Here is a 21,099-nt window from a genome sequence, read left to right as displayed (position 1 = left end):
AAGACCTTATGAAAGAAGCCCAAGAGAGCTTTCTTGTCCCTTCTACCATGTGAGAACACAGTAAGAAGTGGGCAGTCTACAACTCAGAAGAATGATTTCAACTGAACCTACTATGCTGGCACACAGATCTCAGACTTTCAGCTTCCAGGCCTATGAGAAATATATTTCTGTTGTTTATTAGCCACCAGTCTTTGATATTTTGTTGTAACAGCATGAACCATTCTTCGAGGGTAGGTCTCCAGGCAACAAATTTCCTAGTTTTCCTTCATCTGAAGATGTCTCAATTTCCCCTTTATTTCTAAAGAATATTTTCATTGGGTATCAGATTCTGGGTTGACATTTCTTTTTTTTCAGCATTTTTGTGCCACTTCCTTCTGAACTTCATGATTTCTAATGAGAAATCCACTGTCATTCTCATTTTTTTCTCCCTATAGGTAAGTTGTCATTTTCCTCTGGCTGCTTTCAAGATTTTCCCATTGTCTTTAGTTTTTAGAAGTTTATAATATGTCTTGTTGTAGAGTTCTATAGATTTATCTTTTATAGAATGCTTTTAGCTTCTTGAATCTGTAGGTTTATGTCTCTTGCCAAATTGGGGACGTTTTCAGCCATTATTTCCTTGTGTACTTTTCCAGTCCCACATGCCTCCTCCTCTCCTTCTGGGACTTCAGTGATACAAATGCTGTATCTTTTGTTCTGGTCACACCAATCCCTAAGGCTTTCTTTTTTTTTTTTTTTCCCAGTCTATTTGTTTTTCTCTGTTGTTATTATTGGGTAATTTCCATTGTTCTATCTCTCAATTCACCATTTCTTTCCTTTATTCCCTCCATTCTGCTACTGAATCCATCCACTGAACTTCTCATTTTGGGTATTTTATTTTTCAGTTCTAATGTTTCCATTTGGTTCTTTACAACTTTTATTTCTCTGCCATGATTTTTTATTTCTTTGCTAAAATTTTCTATTTTTCTTTCATTTGTTTCCAGAAATTTGTAATTGCTCTTTGAAGTATTTTTATCATGGCTGCTTTAAAATCTTTGTTATTTAATTTTAATATCTCAGTCACCTCATGTTGGCACCTGTCTTTTTTCATTCAGTTTGAGATCTTCCTGATTCTTGGTATGACAAATGATTTTTTTATTTGAGCCTGCATATTGTCATATTATGTTCTAAGAATCTTGCTCTTATTTAAGCCTTCTGTTTTATCTATCCTAGTCTGACACTGCTTCAGCAGGGGAAGGAGAGTGCCACCTCATCACTGCCAGGTGGAAGTAGGAAGTCAAGGTTTCCCAGTTGGCCCCTACTGAAACTTGAGGAGGGTCACTTAGTTACTAGTAGGAGGGGGTAGGAGTTCAGAATCCCCACCTGGTCTCCACTAACACTACAGGGATGGAGGGTTGTTACTGGCTGACAGGGATGAAAGTCCCAGCTTCCTCCTTAGCCCCTCTGATACCACCCTTATGGGAGCATCGGGGCACCTCATTACAGCCTTGCAAGGGTAAAATTCTGGGCTCCCCACTTGAACTTTGTTGATATGGGTGAGGCCAAAGTTTTTCCTGTGGTATTTGGCTGAAGTAGAGTAGCTATTGTCTAAAAGTTTTCTGTCTTTCTAGGTTGCTTCTTTCCTGGTCTTGGCTAGTGAGAACAATCTTTTTGGAGGCTTTTGGCTGCACCTTTTGGTGTTTCTGGGTTAATAGCATCTTCAGCTCCAAGTCTGGGATATATGGGGCTAAAAGAAAACCCAGAGAATTCAGTACCTTGTTGTTCCTTGGATCCTGAGGAAGGACTTGTTGTCCCTAGCTGGTCTGCCTTCTTCTCTCCAACTTCCAGAGTCTTCTTATGTTTATTTTATACATAATGTCCAGGATTTTTAGTTTTACTTAGTAAAGGTATAGGGAAAAGTAGATCTATTCTATCTTCCCAGAAGCAGAAGTCTTGATATTATAATTTTTATAATTAGTGGAGCTCCTCTCTGGGTAACATCAAAATATATAAACAAATTGATTTTTTTTCAAGGCAAAATGGGGAGAAAATTTGTAAGTAATTTTATTATTTTATCCCTAAAGACCTCCAAAAGCCTAATTATTAGGGTTAATTTGTTACATCAGAAAATGTTGTCCCCATCAACCAGCATAATTATTTATTTTACAAATGGTCCAATTTTTCTTCTTTGCATTTAAGAACAGTCCACAGTGGCAAAAGAACTCTGTGGGTTACACAAAAAGATATTTCTGATTAAAGGTGCAAGTGGAGGAGTTTTATTTCTTTGGGATTTTAGAAAAGTCCTTCAGTACTAGAAATAGAAAATAACAGTTGTTTACTGAACATCTCAGTTGTTTACTGTTGTTTACATTCAGTTGTTTACTGAACATCTCCTATATTTAAGGCATGGGGGACACAAAGACAAAAACATAAAGAATGTGCAAGCCATAAAATAAGTAAAACGGAATCAAGTAATTGTGATTCAGTGCTATGGGAATACAGAAAAGGCATGAATAATTATGAATAAAGATTTTAGAGAAGGAATTGACAGAAATGGCACATAGGCTAGATTGAGAAGGATTTGTTCATTTAATGCTTATCACCTACCTACTTTATGTTAGGCTCCTTGGTGCTAGATGCAGAATGAATAGCATTCTGACAGAGATAGGAAAATGGGTGGCATGGGCCAAAGGGTAGACATTCTTGTAACAGAGACTGCTAAAATTGATACAGAAAAATGTTGGGAGTCAAACAGAGCTTATGAAGAGAATTATGATCAGTGTTGTTTGAAAACTCACTAAATAAGGAAAGATTAAATTAATAGTGTCATTAGCTTACTTTCATTCACTCTTTCTATGTGCCAGGTATGATGCTAAGTGTTTGATAAGAAACATTTTATTTAATCCTCAAATCAACCCTATGCAGTAGGTGTTATTATTAGCCCCACTTTAGAGATAAGGAAATTGAGGTTTACAAAAAATAAGTAACATATCTATGATCATACAGTTAGAAAGTAGTAGAGCCAGAATTCAACCCAAGGCAGTCTGAGTAAAGAGCCTATATTTTAGTCACTATACTAGCATATAGCGGGCAATAAATTATGAAATTTAGCAAAGCACTTAAAAATGCTTATCTTGGGGTTTTCATGCACATGAATATTGTTTTACAGATGTAGATGGCATGGACCTGGGCAAAAAAGTCAGCATCCCCAGAGACATCATGTTGGAAGAATTATCCCATCTCAGTAACCGTGGTGCCAGACTGTTTAAGATGCGACAAAGAAGATCTGACAAATATACATTTGAAAATTTCCATTATGAATCTAAAGCACAAATAAATGTAGGTATAACTTGATAATGTGGTATCTAAATAAACGGGCAGCACTTCTAAATTTATATGTGTTATTAGATTCTCAAACAAGTATTCTACAAATTTTCTTTTCATTGATTCTGTTAGACTTTTTAGTTTCATGATAATGAATAGTTTAGGTGGATAAACAAAGGAAATATTATGCATGATATGAGTATCTTTTTAGTTCAGTACAGACATTGTAAGTTTGTAGATTTGGCACTGACGAGCTCCTCTGTTCTGCTAAGACCAGGGAGAGGGAGTGGACATTGTGGTACTAAAAGTTTCCATGGTCTTATCACCACTGGTTAAATGTTTGGGATGGAAATATTTCCAAAGCACACAGTGCTCCATAAAGTAAGTATAAGCATTTATTGGCTGAATACATCCTGGCAGTAAAACATGCCTGGGAACTACAGACACAGTTGATCTCCTTTCAAAGCATTTATTCCACATTGTGTAGAGAAGTCTGTTATTTATTAACAACAAAACCAATGTGGATAAAACTCTTTGGACAAAAGTTTTCATCAATCAGAAGTTTAAAAAAGCAAACAATATTTTACATATTGCATGAATACCATATTCTCTTGTCATTCAGAGAGATTTTAGAGGAAGAAGTTCGTAGTAGAAAAACAATTAGCTTTGGGAAAATGACTTTAAAAATAAAATACCAGGTATGAAGAATCAAAAAGCAACAGTGCATTGGTTCTAAATTTGAGGAGATGCTAGAGACTACAACAAATATAAGTTGTTTTTTTGTCTTTTGTGTATTTTTATTGAGAGTTTCTTCCTGTAGCTATGAAAAGTCTATAAGTTTACTTATGAATTTAAACCTGAAACCTTTCCAGCTGCCATCATAGTTAAGTTGTTTTGAATGGACAGCTAAATTCTTTAAAGCAAACAGACTGGTTTCACTGACCTTTTATCATAATTACTAAAACACATTACAGAACTAACAACCGCACTCACAAACAATACAATTTTTTTCATTCCTGAACTATTTCCCTTGTTATGATGCTGGTTAACAATAAATGGTTAGAGAACATCTTAAACAGTTTCTTTTCACATTAATGAGCATCCTTCAACATCCATGAATTGAATTTAGTTATAATTATGAATTCAGTTAGACATCAAATTTTACTCAACCATAGTATTTACACTTATGAAGAATGGTTTTCACTTGAAGTCATGGATAAATGCAATGTTATGTTACCCTATAACTATGCCCAGTATCATCTTATCAGAAAATGTCTGCAGCTAATACAGCATGAGCCTAAAATAACCCTTAACTCATCTGACAGAGTGTAATTATATAATCATATTCTTTCAATAATGACAACAGAGAAGCAGCTTTGAAGAATAATATGAAATATAGCAGCTTAAGGGAGATTCTCTGAAAAGTCATCTACAAGTCTAGACATCTGAATAAATGAATAAATCTAGTTTTCATAACTTACATTTATATCTCTAAGTATAATGCTTTAACTACAGTTCTGGTGGAAGGTACAATGAGATTTAAAATGTCCATTAGAATAAAGCATATTCTCTTATCACTAGTATTTCCAATTACTGACAATAACCTTATACACCTGTGGTCAAATGTTCTGGTCATAGGTAAAATGTTTAAGAACAGGTCTTGATAGTTTTTCAGTGTTCCTAGAAGATTGGGAACTAAATAAATAAAATAATCCCAAATAGCTATATTGAAATAAACAATTAAATGCTGATAAATAACATAGAGCAATAAACAATAATAATATATGGAATAAAGTCACATGTCATTGAGTTACATAACATACTCTGAAGTCTGATGAAATTTACTCTCTCTTCTTTAGAAATGAGGAAAGTAGTATTCAAGGAAGTACATATATTTATTTGGCTTAAGTAACACCATAATAAGTAGACTGAAACCCAGCTCTCAGAATTCTAGAGTTCTTGCACTGACACTTGTCATGGTGTAATTAAAAGAAACTCTGGCCTGGAAACTGGAAGACCAGGGTTCAGTCCTGGCTCTCCCATAATCTGTGTAATTTGGAGTCAATTTAAAACTTTCTTTGCCTTTCTGGACCTGTTTTCTCATTTATAAAATAAGGGATTGATGCAAATGGTTTTGTAAGGTGTTTTCTGGCTTTAAAGATCTGTGTTCTCTGATCCTAATTCTAAAAATGACCTGCATAATAAATCACTGAGGAAGGTAGTGAGCTACATTGTATGATGACACATTTGCTTTATCACGGTATTAGATTGCAACTTGAAGCAAGCATTGATAATGTGACAGGAATTTAAAAAATATTAGGTTCAGGTCTAGTTCCATTCATTTATTTATACTTTTGGCAAAAATTTATTGATTGCCTACCATGTTCTAGAAACTATGCTGGGATTTCAAAGATAAATAGCTCTTGTCTAGTGATAGAGAGACAAAATAACATTGAAAAATAGAAAACAACTATTTACTTATAATCTAATTCTTGAATCATCTTTATATGATTTATATCAAATTAACTTATTGACTACATTTTCTGAAATGACCTTTTCCTTTTACTGCTTCCCTTGAGCTATAGATATTGTCAAAATAATTATTTAACTTATATTTATGCATTTCTTATTTTATTATAATGTTCAGGACATCATTAGATGAAAATATAAATCAACTCCCTGGTAATGAATGCCATTGGTTTAAATATTAAGTGTTATTAAAAAAAAAAAGCACAGCTTTGGGCTTACTCTATTGCTGAGAAACTGGCAAACTGAAGCCACACAAAACTTCTTATGTCATAAATAACAACAGAAAATAGGCATTTTTAAAAAGAAGTGAAGATACGTTGCTTGCTACATATGCCAATTTTGAAGCCCTAGTTCATGAACTGATCAACTTCTTACAGAAATAGGCAAAAAAAAAAAAAAAAAGGATGAAGAAAATGAGCATTAGAGTGAAAATAAAATAGAAGAATGATTCATCAGAATTAAAAGTCCCTTCTATAAATCACAACAAAAGGGATGTTAATCAAAACAATTCACATTTTACAGTTAAGACTACATCAGCTTTTAGTAACTATGTACTTTTCAAAATCCTTAAAATATTAGATAATACTGGGAAAAGGGGAAGTATACTGTAACAAGTAATTCTGAAATAAGACCAAACTAAATATATTGAGATTCTGAACATTTATTTATTTTGTTCAAAAAATAACTTTATAAAAAATACTTTAAGGCTCATATCATAACTAAAATAAGTCACTACCCAACTATTAAAAGCCTTTGTTTGTATACTTAACAATGACAATAGAGCTACTAGGTGTCTCCTGATAATTAATGACTATTTAGAAAGAGTTGATTTTCCTATCTATAAATGAGGTTAGTGTGACAATTTTTAAATTAATGTAGGTAGAATGATTTGTAAGTTTAGGTGAAATTCATTTCATGGGCACATTTCAGTAATTTGTAAAAAGTAATTTTTATGCATGATACAATTAAACTTTCTATATTTATGTCAACTAGCTTTTATTTATAATTAAAGTTAGGGAGAACTTTTCTCTTTTCTAAGAGGTGATATAGGTTCAGAAGTGATAAAAGATATTAATCCAGTCAATTAAGTTGAACACTTAAGACAAGAGCTAAATTCAAAACATGGAAAACTGATGTATCTGAGTATAGCATTACTCATCTCTAGAAATTGTTTCTTATTGCCTCTTGAATAAAATGCAAACTTTCATGCCCAGTAATCAAGACCCTGTACTCACCTAGTTGATGTTGCCTCTCATGCCTTCTTGCATGGCTCCACAAGCCAGCTTACCCCTACTAACATTGCCCTACTCATTTCCACAGCAACTTTACCAGGGTGCTGCCTAGAGTAAGGTGAAGGTAAAAGGCACCTGGAGAGTGGCTGTGGGTGGGAGAAGCCTGAAAATGCAATAAACTTAATTTTCTTCATAATTTTATCAGGTGAGGCCTTAATTTATGGCCTTTAATTATAGTATTTGGATTTTAGGACAAAATAGTCTTTTATCCTCACATTTCTATAAAGTTGAATAAGTATTAAACTGTAAAATTGTACTTTACCTTATCATCTTATAAATAAATACAGAAATGAAAAAATATTTTAAACTACTTTCTGCTTATGTCATACAGAAGAAAGTCAAAATTGGTCTTTATTTGCTATGCCTTTCAATAAATTTTTCCTTCTAAAGTTAAAAGATGATTTGACTTTACGCACTTCTTAAATAGATTGGCTTTTTAAAAAGTATATATATATTTCTCATATATGATTAAAACAATACTTTACCATAGAGATAAGTCCTAGCCATATTTCTGAGGATATAACCTATTACAATGTCTGTTTTTCTCTGTTAAAATGCAAACTGACTGTTTTTAAACTGCTATATTGCCATAGAATAAATCCCAAATTATAAGAGTAAAACAAATTCACCTAAAACTTTAAAGACAAATGCTCTTCTAAGCATTTTATTTTCTAGAAACCCCAAATTCTTCCTTCTATAAGTTCATGCAGCTTAAAGTGCAAATATTTTTTGTTATATATGACTGCTGTCCAAATTTCAGATTAAATTTTAAAACAAGGCATATTAAAGCATATCATTAAATCCCAAGTATAAATAAAATAGTAATGTAACAATGACTAAGCCGTATGTTTGGTGAGTATGCTGTATGATATTAAGTTAGTAAAGACTTAAAAATTAAATACTTAGATTTCCCTTTTAGGTATGTTGTGAATAGCAAATTACATAATTGATACAAAGCCCTAGACACAGTGCCTGGCACACAGTAAGGCTCAATTAATTAAGTGGATTGCCATCACAAAACAGATCTTAGATTGGTATCAGTAAAATTTCTCATTCAATAGCTCAACTAATTACAATATAAATTATTGAGACCTCATGTAACAATGAAGTGGCATTGTATTTAAATTCTAAGTATACAAATGGCATCTTGCACATATGATTTCTCCTATTAGTGTATCTAATATTTTTGAGTTTTCAGTTGAGTTTACTTTTGATCAAATACAGCACAATATTGCCATGCAGAATGAGAAATTGGATGGAAGCAACTTGGAAAGTGGTTCACAGCAAGCCCCATTTACTCCTCCTAACACCCCGGATCCACGAAGTCCCCCAAATCCAGAAAACATTGCACCAGGTAACTAATCCCCTTACAAATAGAACAATAAAGTTGTTATGCACTTAAATATATGACTCAAGTCATTTGGATTCTTTAGTAAATGGTATCTAAATGATACAGCTTTTCTCATTATATATTTACTTTGTAGATAAGTTCAGGACAAATGTAAAGATTTAGACCTAGAGGAGTCTTGTAAAACATTTACAGGAGTCTTACGTTCTTTCAGATGGTCCATTGTATTTGTTGGCAATCACCTATTATATTAAAAATTAAGTTGTTTGTAATTATATTGAAATCCTATTTGTATAGAACTGTATAATTTATGAATTGCTATGATATATATTTGTCTAATTTAATAATAACTCTATGACATTTATTATAATCCTCATTTTACAAATTAAGAACCTGAGGTTGTGAATAGCTATAAGCCAATATTGACTGTTCAAGAATTAAATCCAGATCTGGTACCAAATTTACAGATGCCTCATGTGAAGCGACCTTGTGGAGACTGCTTTTGTTATTTTCTGCTCTCTTACAGAACCTTAAATGCAATCCTTTAATACTGTATATTTGTTTATTATCTTAAAAGAGAAGCAAATGCTATCCAAATCAGTATATGTTACTTAGAAGTACTGTTTGATTTTGAAATATTCAATCAGAAAAATTATCTGATCTATTTAGACAATAACTTTTCAAAATAACTTAAAGCAAATACCCTTAAGTTTTTCCTCAAGAGTAACGTATAAAGTAGGTTTATAAAATTTTCAACTACTTTTATATTGAAATTAGCAATACTTATGTCATATGTTTGTAAATTAAACAGTTAAATTTAGCAAGAGTACTTCTGGAAATCTTCTCAAATAGCACTAGTGTTTTTGAAAATATATAAGTAAAGCAACTGTATAATATTAAATCTTATTTAAAAGTAAGTTGAATGTCAGTCACTGATGAGCTTAGACTTATCAGGACGTTCTTCCTGAACACAATGAGAAAAGGTATTGATAAACATAATAAACTAACATTGAAGGGAACCAAATACACAATTAGAATGCACAGAATTCTGAAGTGAAGCATTGTAATAGAGTTCTCAAATAGCTTTACAATTTTAAGTTCTCGAATACAACATTAAGCACATGGGGGAAAAAGAAGCTTTAGAATCAGACAGACCTGGGTTCAACCTGCAGGCTCCTTTCATTTCTGCCCATTTTACTACTGTGTTGGGAAGGAAAATAAATCTCTTTGAGTCTCAGTTTTCTCCATCTGTAAAATAAGGAAAATAAATCTCACTGCACATGGTCATTGTGAGAATTAAATGTGAAAATGTAAGTATAGTCACTAACATATAATAAAGTATTCAGTTAAAATTAATCCTTTCCCTACCCACCTTTATATTCTTAATACTCAACAGACTATATACATATTCTTTTAGCTCCAACCACTATATTGCAACCTCTTGCTTTCTAATGTTTGGAATGGTAGGGGTTTTTTTTTTTTTTTTTTTTTTTTTTTTGCGGTACACGGGCCTCTCACTGTTGTAGCCTCTCCCGTTGCGGAACACAGGCTCCGGACGCGCAGGCTCAGCGGCCATGGCTCACGGGCCTAGCCGCTTTGCGGCATGTGGGATCTTCCCGGACCAGGGCACGAGCCCGTGTCCCCTGCATCGGCAGGCGGACTCTCAATCACTGTGCCACCAGGGAAGCCCGGGTTTTTTTTTTAAATAGGAAACAGAAGACATATAGAAAAGTTTATGTTGATTCAATCTGCTACTCCCATTACTAAGTTAAAATGTTTATTATTAATCATTATCATAAACTATGAAATTGCAAAAGGAATAGAAAAATTCATCTCTACCCTCAAGGAATCATACATAGGGAGACAGGACAAATGTCCACACTATATTTGCAGTCTCATTTTCTCTCTGCATATATAATTCAATATCATATGTACATTTTATTTACCATCAGGAATCTATCTATTAATATCTATCTATCTATCTATGTATGTATATATATAAAGAGAGAGAGAAATTTTGAAAATACAAATTCATATAGCTATTTAAAGCTAAATATTCAATTATTAAATATTTGGATATGTCTGTGTAATATAGACTAAGAAAAGGGAGAGTTTGGAGGTTATCAGATAGCTTGTGATTAAGCAAGAGTAATGGATCCTTCCTTCTTGGTCGATGAGTTGAAAAGTATAACAAATTCAGGGGGCAAATTATAGCTTATCCCAATTTAGCAAAAATTTTTATTGATTAACCTACTATGTCTCCACAAGCCAACTTATCTCAAATATGAATTAATAAGTCTTACGATGCCACAATACTGTAGGAATGAAGTTCCTTTGAATTTAAATAAGTTATATTAAAAATATATTTAAAAATCAAACAAAAATGTTGGCATATAGCATTGTTGAATTGTATTATTTCTCAGAGGTTAAACTATGTGGATTCTTTCTTGTAAATAATTCAGCGTATCAAAAAAAGAAAAAAGTTATTAGTTAATTCTGTCTATTAAAAAATCTGAAAACCTGGAATGTTCAAAAATGTGAAAAGATTAGACCATTTATAGTTCCTCAAGTCAATAGATTATTATTAGATTATTACAAAACCCTTAAAATGATCATGAACATGATGTAGAAGCTTTCAAAAGTATTTCAAACAAAATTGATTTGCAATAAAATACAAGATTCCATGTGCACTAGAATTATAGTTATGTGATCATTATGCTTATAGGTGAAGAAAAATGGGAAAAATTGTGTTTTGGTAGTGGGATTTGAATACGTTTTTAAAAATACAGAATTTGAAATTTTCCAATTTCTATATGGTTGACTCTGATCAATTTTAGGAAAGGAATAGGAAATAAAATGTGGTAGTCATGGTAATGGAGTTATGTATACTATACAAAGAAAAGACATGGTAAAAGGTAACTCTGCTTTCCTGGGAAAGTCAGGAGTGAATAAACAGAAGTGATAACCTCAAGCTAAGGCTTAAAATAGCAATTTGTAGGTGACAAGAGTTAGAGAGAGTGTTCCAGGCACAGGGAACAAATGGAACAAATAGGGAGGCATAACGGGATACAAGTTTCAAGTAGATCCACAGTTCTGGAACATAAAATGTGAGAGGAGAAGGCAGGAGATGAGGCTGGCTGGACAGCTAGGTAGGGCCATTTGTGTCATACTGAATAGTTTTCTTTTTTTGGCCACACTGCATGGCTTGTGGGATCTTAGTTCCCTGACCAGGGATTGAACACAGGCCATGGCAGTGAAAGTGCTAACCATTGGACCACCAAGGAATTCCCTTGCTGAGTAGTTTTGACTTTTGTCCTGGGGAGCCATAATAGAACCTGGAGTAAGGGAAGTGAGTGACCTGATAAAGTTTTCCACTTAAAAAGGTCACTCAGGCAGCAACAGGGAGGTGCCTGGACGAAGGGTTGAGAGCTAAAGGATAAGTATGAAGGCTACTGTGAAAACCCAGGCAAGAGATGTGCAGGGCCTGAACCAGGTAGGGAAAAATGGAAATGAGGAGGAAAGAGGTAATTTGCTAGAACAAGATCTCCCAATGTTCTGTTTGCAAATCACCTGCATACAATTTGTAAGCAATATCTGAAACTTCCTGTCTTTGGAGGGAAGACTCCATTATCAACATTTTAAGTCGGTGCCCAAGGTGATTCAGAAACACAAAGTTGAGGGCCCCTATTTTAGAAATCCTCAAATATAGTTGGTAATACTTACTGATTTGTTGTGGGAATGAGGAATTGTTTAGGACAGTGCTTCTGTCTTGGACATCTGAGGGTAGTAATAACATTTGCTAAGATGACCAATATACAAAAAGAAGCAGCATGTATTGGAAAACGGATACATGTAGGTCTAGATAGGTTATAAAGAGTGCCAGGAGAGTATTAATTTGGACAAATATAATAGGTGGTTGAATAGAAGGGCCTGGAGATCAAAAACAAACCTTGGAATTGTCAATATGTAGGTCACAGTTAAAGCCAAGAATATAAATGAAATTTTCTAGGCAGAGTGTATAGTCTAAGAAAAGAGCTTTGGGTAACACCAACATTTAAGCGGCAAGCGGAGAGAAGCAGCTTACCAAAGAGACTACCATTTGATACCGGAGACAATCAGAAGAAAATTAAATTATTGCAAAAAATAACTGTCTACTGGTGAAATTATCAAGAGTTTTTGGAAAAGAAAAAGTAATTTTTAGTGTAAAGAAAGGATAGGCATGGTTTGACAGAAGAAAACTGAAAACATTTTAGAGAAGGAAAAGAGCATCAGGGAAACCCCAAAGTAGGAGTGATCACATGGTAGAGGTTTTGACATGGTGGAAGAGAGAATTATATGAAAGACATAACTAGGTGGTATGGTAGTATAGCTGGAGAGTAAACAGCTGTGCCTTTGAAGACTTGAAGAATGTCACTTAATGCATGTGAAAATGGTTTCACGTTTATGCCAGGAATTTGTGTGACTTTTAAATGGTAATTACAGAAAATTTCTAGCTCATGTGAAAATAAATTGAGGAGGTGAGACTGGAAGAAGAAAAGTTAGAAATCCTCAGGAACAAAGTAAACAAGGGATGGACACATCAGGGAATAAGAAGGGCCTGATTAAGACAGTGGAAACAAATTGCTTCACCATTTTGAAGCTTGAACATTTTACAGACCACTCAGAAATTTAGGATAGTCAACACCTGAACGTTACTTCTAAAGAATCAGCTCCAGAGGAGGGAGATTTTGTCTTCATTGATATTTCCCCAGAACCTAGACCACAGTAGACACTCAATTTACATTTCTAAATTAATCCATTAAGTGTGGTATATAAGGCCTAGTATAAATTAATATAAGGGGCACAATTTTTAAAAAATTAAGTTAATAGTTTCACTGAACAAATACATACTAAGATAGTCAAGGAAAAAATTAACTATGATTTGGTAAAATTAAACACTAAGTGGTTTCTTTTGAAAATTCCATGAATTAAAAGGGGTTTAAAAATGTCTCACACTTTCAGACTACTCTTTTCTGAGAGATCATAAAAAGAATGCACTCTTCATAAATTTACCCCTGCATGAAAAATTAAACATGGGAAAATGTTAGGTGGAGTTTAGTAACTCTTAGGCACTCTGTGTTTACTTATTCTTGCAATATTTTTCCAAAGGATATTCTGGACCACTGAAGGAAATTCCTCCTGAAAGATTCAACACCACAGCTGTCCCTAAGTACTACCAGTCACCCTGGGAACAGGCCATTAGCAATGATCCGGAGCTTTTAGAGGCTTTATACCCTAAACTTTTCAAGCCTGAAGGAAAGGCAGAACTGCCTGATTACAGGAGCTTTAACAGGTAATTCAATTATCCTGGGTGACACTTCAGCATGCAATACCAAGGCTTTTATATCATGGTATGGAGAACTGAATCTTCTGGTAGAAAAAAATTTTTTAAAGACTCTAAATAGCAAAGACTCATTTTTGCAATATTATTAATATGTCAAACCTTAGTCCCTTTTTAGTGTAACAATGAATGCTATAATACAGAAACAATCACTAAGATCATCTCCCACATTTTAAAATGTTATTTTAATAATACTAATTTCTAATTTGAAGGTTGATATTAGTTTATGTGTTGCTCCAAATGACAATGCTGTTCAAGAATTTCAGAAATAATTTGCATGCAGGACTGTGAGAATTACCATCTAACTCTAGGTTCCAATTTATATTTGCGTAGGCTTTAAGCCAGATTAAAGGTAATTTAGGGCCAAGACTCCAGCACATATACACACCAATACTTATGCTACCCAAAATACTGCCAAATAATATCTGCATTATAGTTTACACAATGGACATTTATTTTTCCCTGTTATCCATTTTTTATAATTTTCATCTATTTTTAATGGTCTCATAATCCATTCTTTGACCACTAGATTTTCATTTTAGAGCAAAATATCTCCAGTATCCTGCCTCACACCCACTCAATTTATAGGCCGCTTAGTGATTATTCACTTAAAAATTAATAAATTAAGGAGTACATTTTTGATTTACAAAAGAATGCCACAAAGTCTGCATTTAAATAGTGACCTTCCTTAGTACTTTTCAAATTATTGTACTAGTAACAATTTAGTTTTCACATATTGCTATAGTAATAGTATGAGTACTACATCTATTATTAGTAATACATTAGTAATACATCTACTAGTATTACACCTAGTACTACTAGCATTATTAGTAATGCTAATAGTATTAGTACTACATCTATTGCATAAATGAGGTATATCATAGAATTTAAGGAGGGTTTGAGGTGTGGCAAAGAAAAGATGTTGAAAGCCCATTCTAATCAATGATATAATTTTTTTCAAAAATGAGAATGTAGAAAATTATAAAAGTAAAACACTAGGAAGAAATGGAAACTAATGGAATACTTGAGGCTTGTTTTTGAGATTAGTGCTTTAGAGATGCCATATGACTTCTGTATACCTTGTGGCTTCAGTACCCCATACCTGCTGAGCAGCTTGCTTCCAGTTCTACAAACACACTATAGTATCTGGGTTGGTTATAAAGAGATGCCTATTGATTGTATAAAGACCAAGTGAGTGCTATAACAATGAACACAATACTATATAATTAGGAAATGTAGCTCCCTGTGTTAAATCAAGGCTTTTGTAAATGTAACACTGTGTGTGTGTGTGAAAGAGAGAGAAGGAGGGGGGGAGAGAACTTAACTTGCTAGTAGTTCTCCTTTACCTGAGAAAATTTTATTTTAATATATCTATTTTTTTCTTTTTGTAAAAACAAATGAGAACAGAGACAGGGAGAGGAAGGGGGAGGAAATAAGTAGTTTCCAAATATTCTCAAAGTCTTTTGCAAAGAGTAAAATAATGCTCTTTGGTAGCCCCATATTATTATACATAATTACTAGATATTGTTAATAAAGCATGTAAGAGTGAGATACAGTCTTACAGCCTTCAGCAGTGGTAATGACTAGATGAGAATGGGCTCCCAAGTCTAATCATAATCTCAAAATAGCCCATAGTTTAATACAACTTTGTATTCTTATACTCATTTTGAGATATTTAAATATTTATGTTATATTTAAATAACACTATATTAAACCTATGTAACATGTGAGGAAAAGTAAACTAGGAGCAAGGAGGTTTCCAGCTCTGCTTCAAAAAGCTGTATGACTTTGGGTATGTCACTTAACCTTTCCTTGTATTAATTGCATCATCTGTAAATACATTGTATGATTATATGATTAAGTACCTTTAAATATATTACATGCGTTATCTATTTAGTAGAGCAATTTATTTTAACTTCTATACAACCATTTTACATAATTTTTTACCTTATAGAATAATCAGTAATTATTATGGGTGTTTTATATGTCCAGCACTATTAATTTTTACAAATGCAAACCAATTATTGATCAATTGAAATAAACAACAACAAACAACAAAGCAACAAAACAGATTCATATATTAACTGAATCTGAGTAAAACAAGCTTGTTAGTCACTACATAGACGATAAAGTGTAAAAATCATTTTAAGTCAGATCTATGTTTGAAGAAATTATGTTACGGGAATCACAGAGATGCACAGTGATCTTTTAGTAGAATATTCCAAATCTTTCAGTGGAATTTTTTGCTTCACTAACTAAAACTTGAAACTATTTTCAGAGATCTTAAAAATCTTACAAATAGTCTCTCACTTTGAATGCTTAACATCTCTGTTAAAAGATTTTCTTTACTTTGTGTCCGAGGGCAATAAAAATTTAAACAGGATATAGTCTCAATGGTGCCAAAGAAAAGAAAACTGCTTTTCAAAGAGCAACCTTTCACTGGATAAGCGGTAGGAGGTAGGAGATGGGTGATGAACAGAAGGGAATGTTTTCATTTACAGAAGAAAATGACCCACCAGTTGGGTGGGAAAAACAAAACAGAACTGGATAAAAAGGGAAAAGCTAATGCACTAAATGCCAAACCCAAATATTGGATTTCAGTGGCACGGGAACATTTCTTTTTTCATTTAATTCAGAAAAAAAATAAATACATAAGTAAAGGTGATTACTGGAATTAATAAATACAAGATTAATTGACCAAATTCAGCCTAAATCTAGAAATGCTCAACTCCAGCCTCTTGTATCCAATGGATATCTATACTCTTAAACTCCCGCAAATGAATGTATGTCTTGTGCAATTGCTGGAGGCCCCACAATTAAAAAGACCCCGGCTGGTTTAATGTTTTGTTTTAATGTTTGAAATTCTTAACAATTTTTTAACAAAGGGGCTCGAGTTTTCATTTTGCACTGTGCCCTACAAAATTATGTGGCGGGTCCTGATCCCAGGTTCTAAACTTTACCCTAAGCTCCTCTGTATTCAGGAAATTTTTCCCTTAAAGTAACTACATTGGTCCGTATGTGTTTTTTTCCCCCCTCACGTTTTACTCTTCTCGTCTGTGAGTTCATTGAGATTAAGAACTACTACAATCTTTGAATTCCTAGCATATAGCAGAGTGTCTAGATATAATAAGCAATCAGTAATTCGTTAGATGAATAAATGAATGAATCAACGAACAAACTATTGCTTTACAGTGGTAAATTTCTAAAATGACAAAATGTTGTCTTGGACATCCAAGAATAAGTTTTACTTATGTACTGAGTCAAATTTGAGTCATAAAGACTCTTCAGTTCACTAAATCATGTAACAAAATGTGGGACATTAATCACCTAGTTACATCACGAATGTGATAGCAACCTGGTTTGACACCATTTAGACACAGACAAGTGGTTGAGATTCCTAAATATACTGCTCTACTTAGAAAGTGATCTCAGAAGGCCCAATACTCCTTAAGAATTATCTTGTGCGGGTACGATATAAAGTAGTATAGAAGAGAAGGCCTTCAGTGAGTTTGGATGCCTAGATTTAAATCCTGATTCTACACCTTACTAGGTGGGTGACTTTGGGAAAGTCATTTAACTATCTGTGCTTCAGATTCATCCATAAAATGGGGATATAAAAAGAATCAACTCATAAGTTTGTTGTGAGAATTTAATGAGACAATCATGTAAAGCTTGGTACTCAAATTGTGGTCAGACCAGCTGTGCTGGCATCACCTGGGAACTGGTTAGAAATGCAGAATTTCAGGACACACACTAGATTGACTGAATTGGCCTCTGTACTTCAACAAGATCCCAAGGTGATTCCTATACCAAAAGAGTTTGAGAAGCACTTAAAACAGTGTCAGGTGCACAGTACCCTGTCAATAAATATTAGCTTTATTACTATGCCTTCTGAAGTTTAACAGTCATAAAGCACCTGACTGATGATCTAAATTCTTAAAGTTATTTTCCTAAACAATTTCTCTCACCTCCAGAGTAATGGTTTTAGGCCCTGGAATGTGAAAGTCTATACTGATATGATTGCTGAAATACTACATTAGACTGAGGTTACTGCATCAGTCAGTGATCTGTTTTTATCCATATCTTCCACAGCAATTTGGGGAAAATATTACAAGGTCAGTTATCTGGAGAACAGATGCAATAGAAAGTAAAACATACTGTTCTTCAGAAGGGAGCAAAACACTGGAAGACAAGAAAATTATGGGCCAATAAGACATGAGATTCTATACTATATGACACAGTTACATCTGCTACAGCCATTGTTGAGGTCACCTATCCACTCTGTGGACACTGAAGATCTTATCTGGCTTTCCCTCTTCTTCCCCAGTACTATTCCTGTCATCACTTTTTGGTGGCTTAAGTATCCACGTAAATAACCCACTGAACTCTCGGCCCTTTCATGTCCTTCACTGTCTTGCTTTTAAGGATCCGTCTCTCAATCCCACCTTAGTCACTCTTGGCTTTTCTTAAAGTTTATCACTACCAATACCTATTATTATCTTCAAAATCTCAATTTCAAGCATCCCACTCTCTATCACATTTTATCTTTATTTTTCATTTATTCTTTATTTCAATAATGTTTCAATTCCACACATCAAAGCCATCTCACTTTTCAAAGTCTATCAATCATTTTCTCCTTACTTTATCAGACTCCATGGTCCCTCACTATTATCACCCAGAAATTAAGATATTCAAGAAAGATCATAGGTGATTGAGCTTTGAAGAAAATCAGATCTCTTCCAGGCTTTAAAATAGTCTCTGCAATACTGGAAAATCTATATAGTCTTGCCAATTCCATTGTCCAAACGTTTATAAGAATCTTCTAGGTACAATACATCATACAAGTACATATATTGGGTAAGTTACAAAGATACATCAGAGAGAATTCCGGTCCTCTTGGAGTGCAGGCTGGTAAGAAATACAACAGTCAGACCAGTGGATATAATGAAAGATGGAAAATAGGGTTACAGGGGAGGTTAAAATAGAGACCATGGAAACTTAGGGGAGAAAGAGCTTATTTCTGGCTGTGGAAGATCAGGGAAAGCTTCAAGAAGAAAGTTAAATTAGTAAATACTTAAATTACTTATATAACATACTTAGAACTTAAAGAACTTAAAGGGGATTTAGAAATGTAGTAATAAGGGTCAGAGCACTCCAGGCAGAGAAAAATGAATATCTGTAAAGGCAATGAGGTTGGAAAGCATCAGGAAAAGAGCAAGCAGTGTATCAGTTTGACTGGAACAAATAGTATATGAAAGTGAACAGGGAAAAACCAGCATGGACCCTTCCATTGGAATGTCAAGGTAATTTTTTCCACATGTACACCAACCCTGTTCCTCTTTGTCTTCTATCAGCCAGTTGCTGAAACTCTAAACCTAGGAGTAATTCTTGATTTCTACATTTCTCTCACAATTTTTATCCAATTTGTCAGCAAATCCTGTTGACTCCACCCATAGAACACATCTTGAAACCACCCACTTCTTCAAGGAAAACACCTGAAATACAAGCTGCCATAATTTCTCACTTGAATTGCTACAATATCTTCCCTTCTTCCATTCTTGTCCACCTATAAATGTTCACATAGTAACAGCTGCCAGAGTGATCTTTATAAAAATTTAATCAGATTATACTTATCACTCCCCTGTTTAACACCTTATGATGGCTCCCTTTCACACTTAGAATGAAATCCATATTCCTTACTGGACAAAGTTCCACACAATCTACCTCTCTGTCCTCTCTCCTTTCTGCCATCCCCCTCACCTGTCTAACAAGATAGGCCTTCTTTCTTTTCCTGAAAAGATCAACATTATTTCTGCTTTAGATTCTTTGCATTAGCTGCTGTCTCTACCTGAAATGCTGAAGTGCTTCAGGCATACGGTCCATAGCTAACTTTTGACCTTCAGATGGCAGTTTAAATGTCACCTCTTCAGAGATGTCTTCTCTACCTATCTAGTCATTCAGTTGTGCCCTATTATATCATCCTATTTTAATCTTCTCATAGCTCTTTTCATTATTGGATATTTGTCTATATGTTTATGTTTTTTTTAAATTTATTAGTTTTTTATTGACATACAGTTGACTTACATATGTTTTTTTTCATCTGTAATCCACTGTTGTTTTTTTTAATTTCTATTTTTTTAAACATCTTTATTGGAGTACAATTGCTTTACAATGGTGTGTTAGTTTCTGCTTTATAACAAAGTGAATCAGCTATACATATACATATATGCCCATATCTCCTCCCTCTTGCATCTCCCTCCCACCCTCCCTATCCCACCCCTCTAGGTGGTCACAAAGCACCGAGCTGATCTCCCTGTGCTATGTGGTTGCTTCCTACTAGCTATCTATTTTACATTTGGTAGTGTATATATGTCCATGCCACTCTTTCACTTTGTCCCAGCTTACCCTTCCCCCTCCCCGTGTTCTCAAGTCCATTCTCTACATCTGCATCTTTATTCCAGTTCTGCCCCTAGGTTCTTCATGACCTGTTTTTTTTTTTTTTTAGATTCCATAAATATGTGTTAGCATACAGTATTTGTTTTTCTCTTTCTGACTTACTTCACTCTGTATGACTCTGTTTATGTTTTTTAATTGTCTGTCTCCTTCGCTAGAATATAAAAGCTTAGACTTTGACTACATTGTTCACTGGTATACCCCCAGCACTTAGAACTGTGCCTGGCACTGAGTGAATGAATAATTAATGGCTAAATCAAACGAAGCTAGAATGTTACATGGGACCTTGGATGCCAAGGTAAGGAAGGTGGACTGTATTCAGATGAGTAGAAGGATTCTGAGGTTTTTGAGATAGAGGTGGAAAGATGCAAAGATATACCTCTTGCCTTAAAAGAGCTTATAATTCACAGATGACCCAAACAAAATCGTATTCTGAAAAAGAGAAGCTAACAATACAAAGTACCATATTATAAGCACCTAATGACTCACATAAGACAATCAACGTGACAGGAATTTGGTTAAGAAAGGGAGTGAGGGCTGGTGGAGAGGAGGCACAGAGGAAATATCTTAAGCAAGTATAACATAGTCAGCAAAGGCACAAAGGCAAGAAATGTTGTGATGTCCAGGGAACAGATTAGTTCAGTCCAAAACTAAGAGTACGTACGTAAGGACTTTACACCAATTTATCATCAAATATCTGTTTTATCATAAAGGCATGGTCTTTGAATGGAAATACTTGCGTCAGAGGTCAAAAACTGAAACCCTACTAAGAATATAACACAACAACATGCCCATAA

At 34.0% G+C, this 21,099-nt stretch overlaps 2 protein-coding genes across 7 annotated transcripts in view; one reads left to right on the top strand and one right to left on the bottom strand.

Annotated features, from left to right (window-relative positions):
- LOC307185630 (uncharacterized protein) overlaps positions 1 to 21,099 on the bottom strand; it is a 293,961-nt gene that overhangs the window by 247,382 nt on the left and 25,480 nt on the right. For all 6 annotated transcript variants that reach the window (XR_013828125.1, XR_013828126.1, XM_079919960.1 and 3 more), the window contains exon 3: positions 9,625 to 9,717. Coding sequence is in view for 1 of the 6 variants with exons in the window: in XM_079919961.1 (XP_079776087.1) it covers positions 9,625 to 9,662 (38 nt within the window). In the remaining 5 variants the exon portion in view is untranslated. The remainder of the gene's footprint in view (positions 1 to 9,624; positions 9,718 to 21,099) is intronic.
- Positions 1 to 21,099, top strand: part of MYOZ2 (myozenin 2) — a 42,600-nt gene that overhangs the window by 20,784 nt on the left and 717 nt on the right. Inside the window, exons 4-6 of the mRNA XM_079919956.1 lie at positions 3,146 to 3,315; positions 8,346 to 8,475; positions 13,618 to 13,801. Of these exons, the coding sequence (XP_079776082.1) occupies positions 3,146 to 3,315; positions 8,346 to 8,475; positions 13,618 to 13,801 (484 nt within the window). The remainder of the gene's footprint in view (positions 1 to 3,145; positions 3,316 to 8,345; positions 8,476 to 13,617; positions 13,802 to 21,099) is intronic.

Source organism: Stenella coeruleoalba (genome assembly GCF_951394435.1).
Source record: "Stenella coeruleoalba genome assembly, chromosome: 4".
NCBI lineage: Eukaryota > Metazoa > Chordata > Mammalia > Artiodactyla > Delphinidae > Stenella > Stenella coeruleoalba.
The sequence above is the reverse complement of the archived record's forward strand: the minus strand, read 5'-3'. Positions and strand labels throughout refer to the sequence as shown.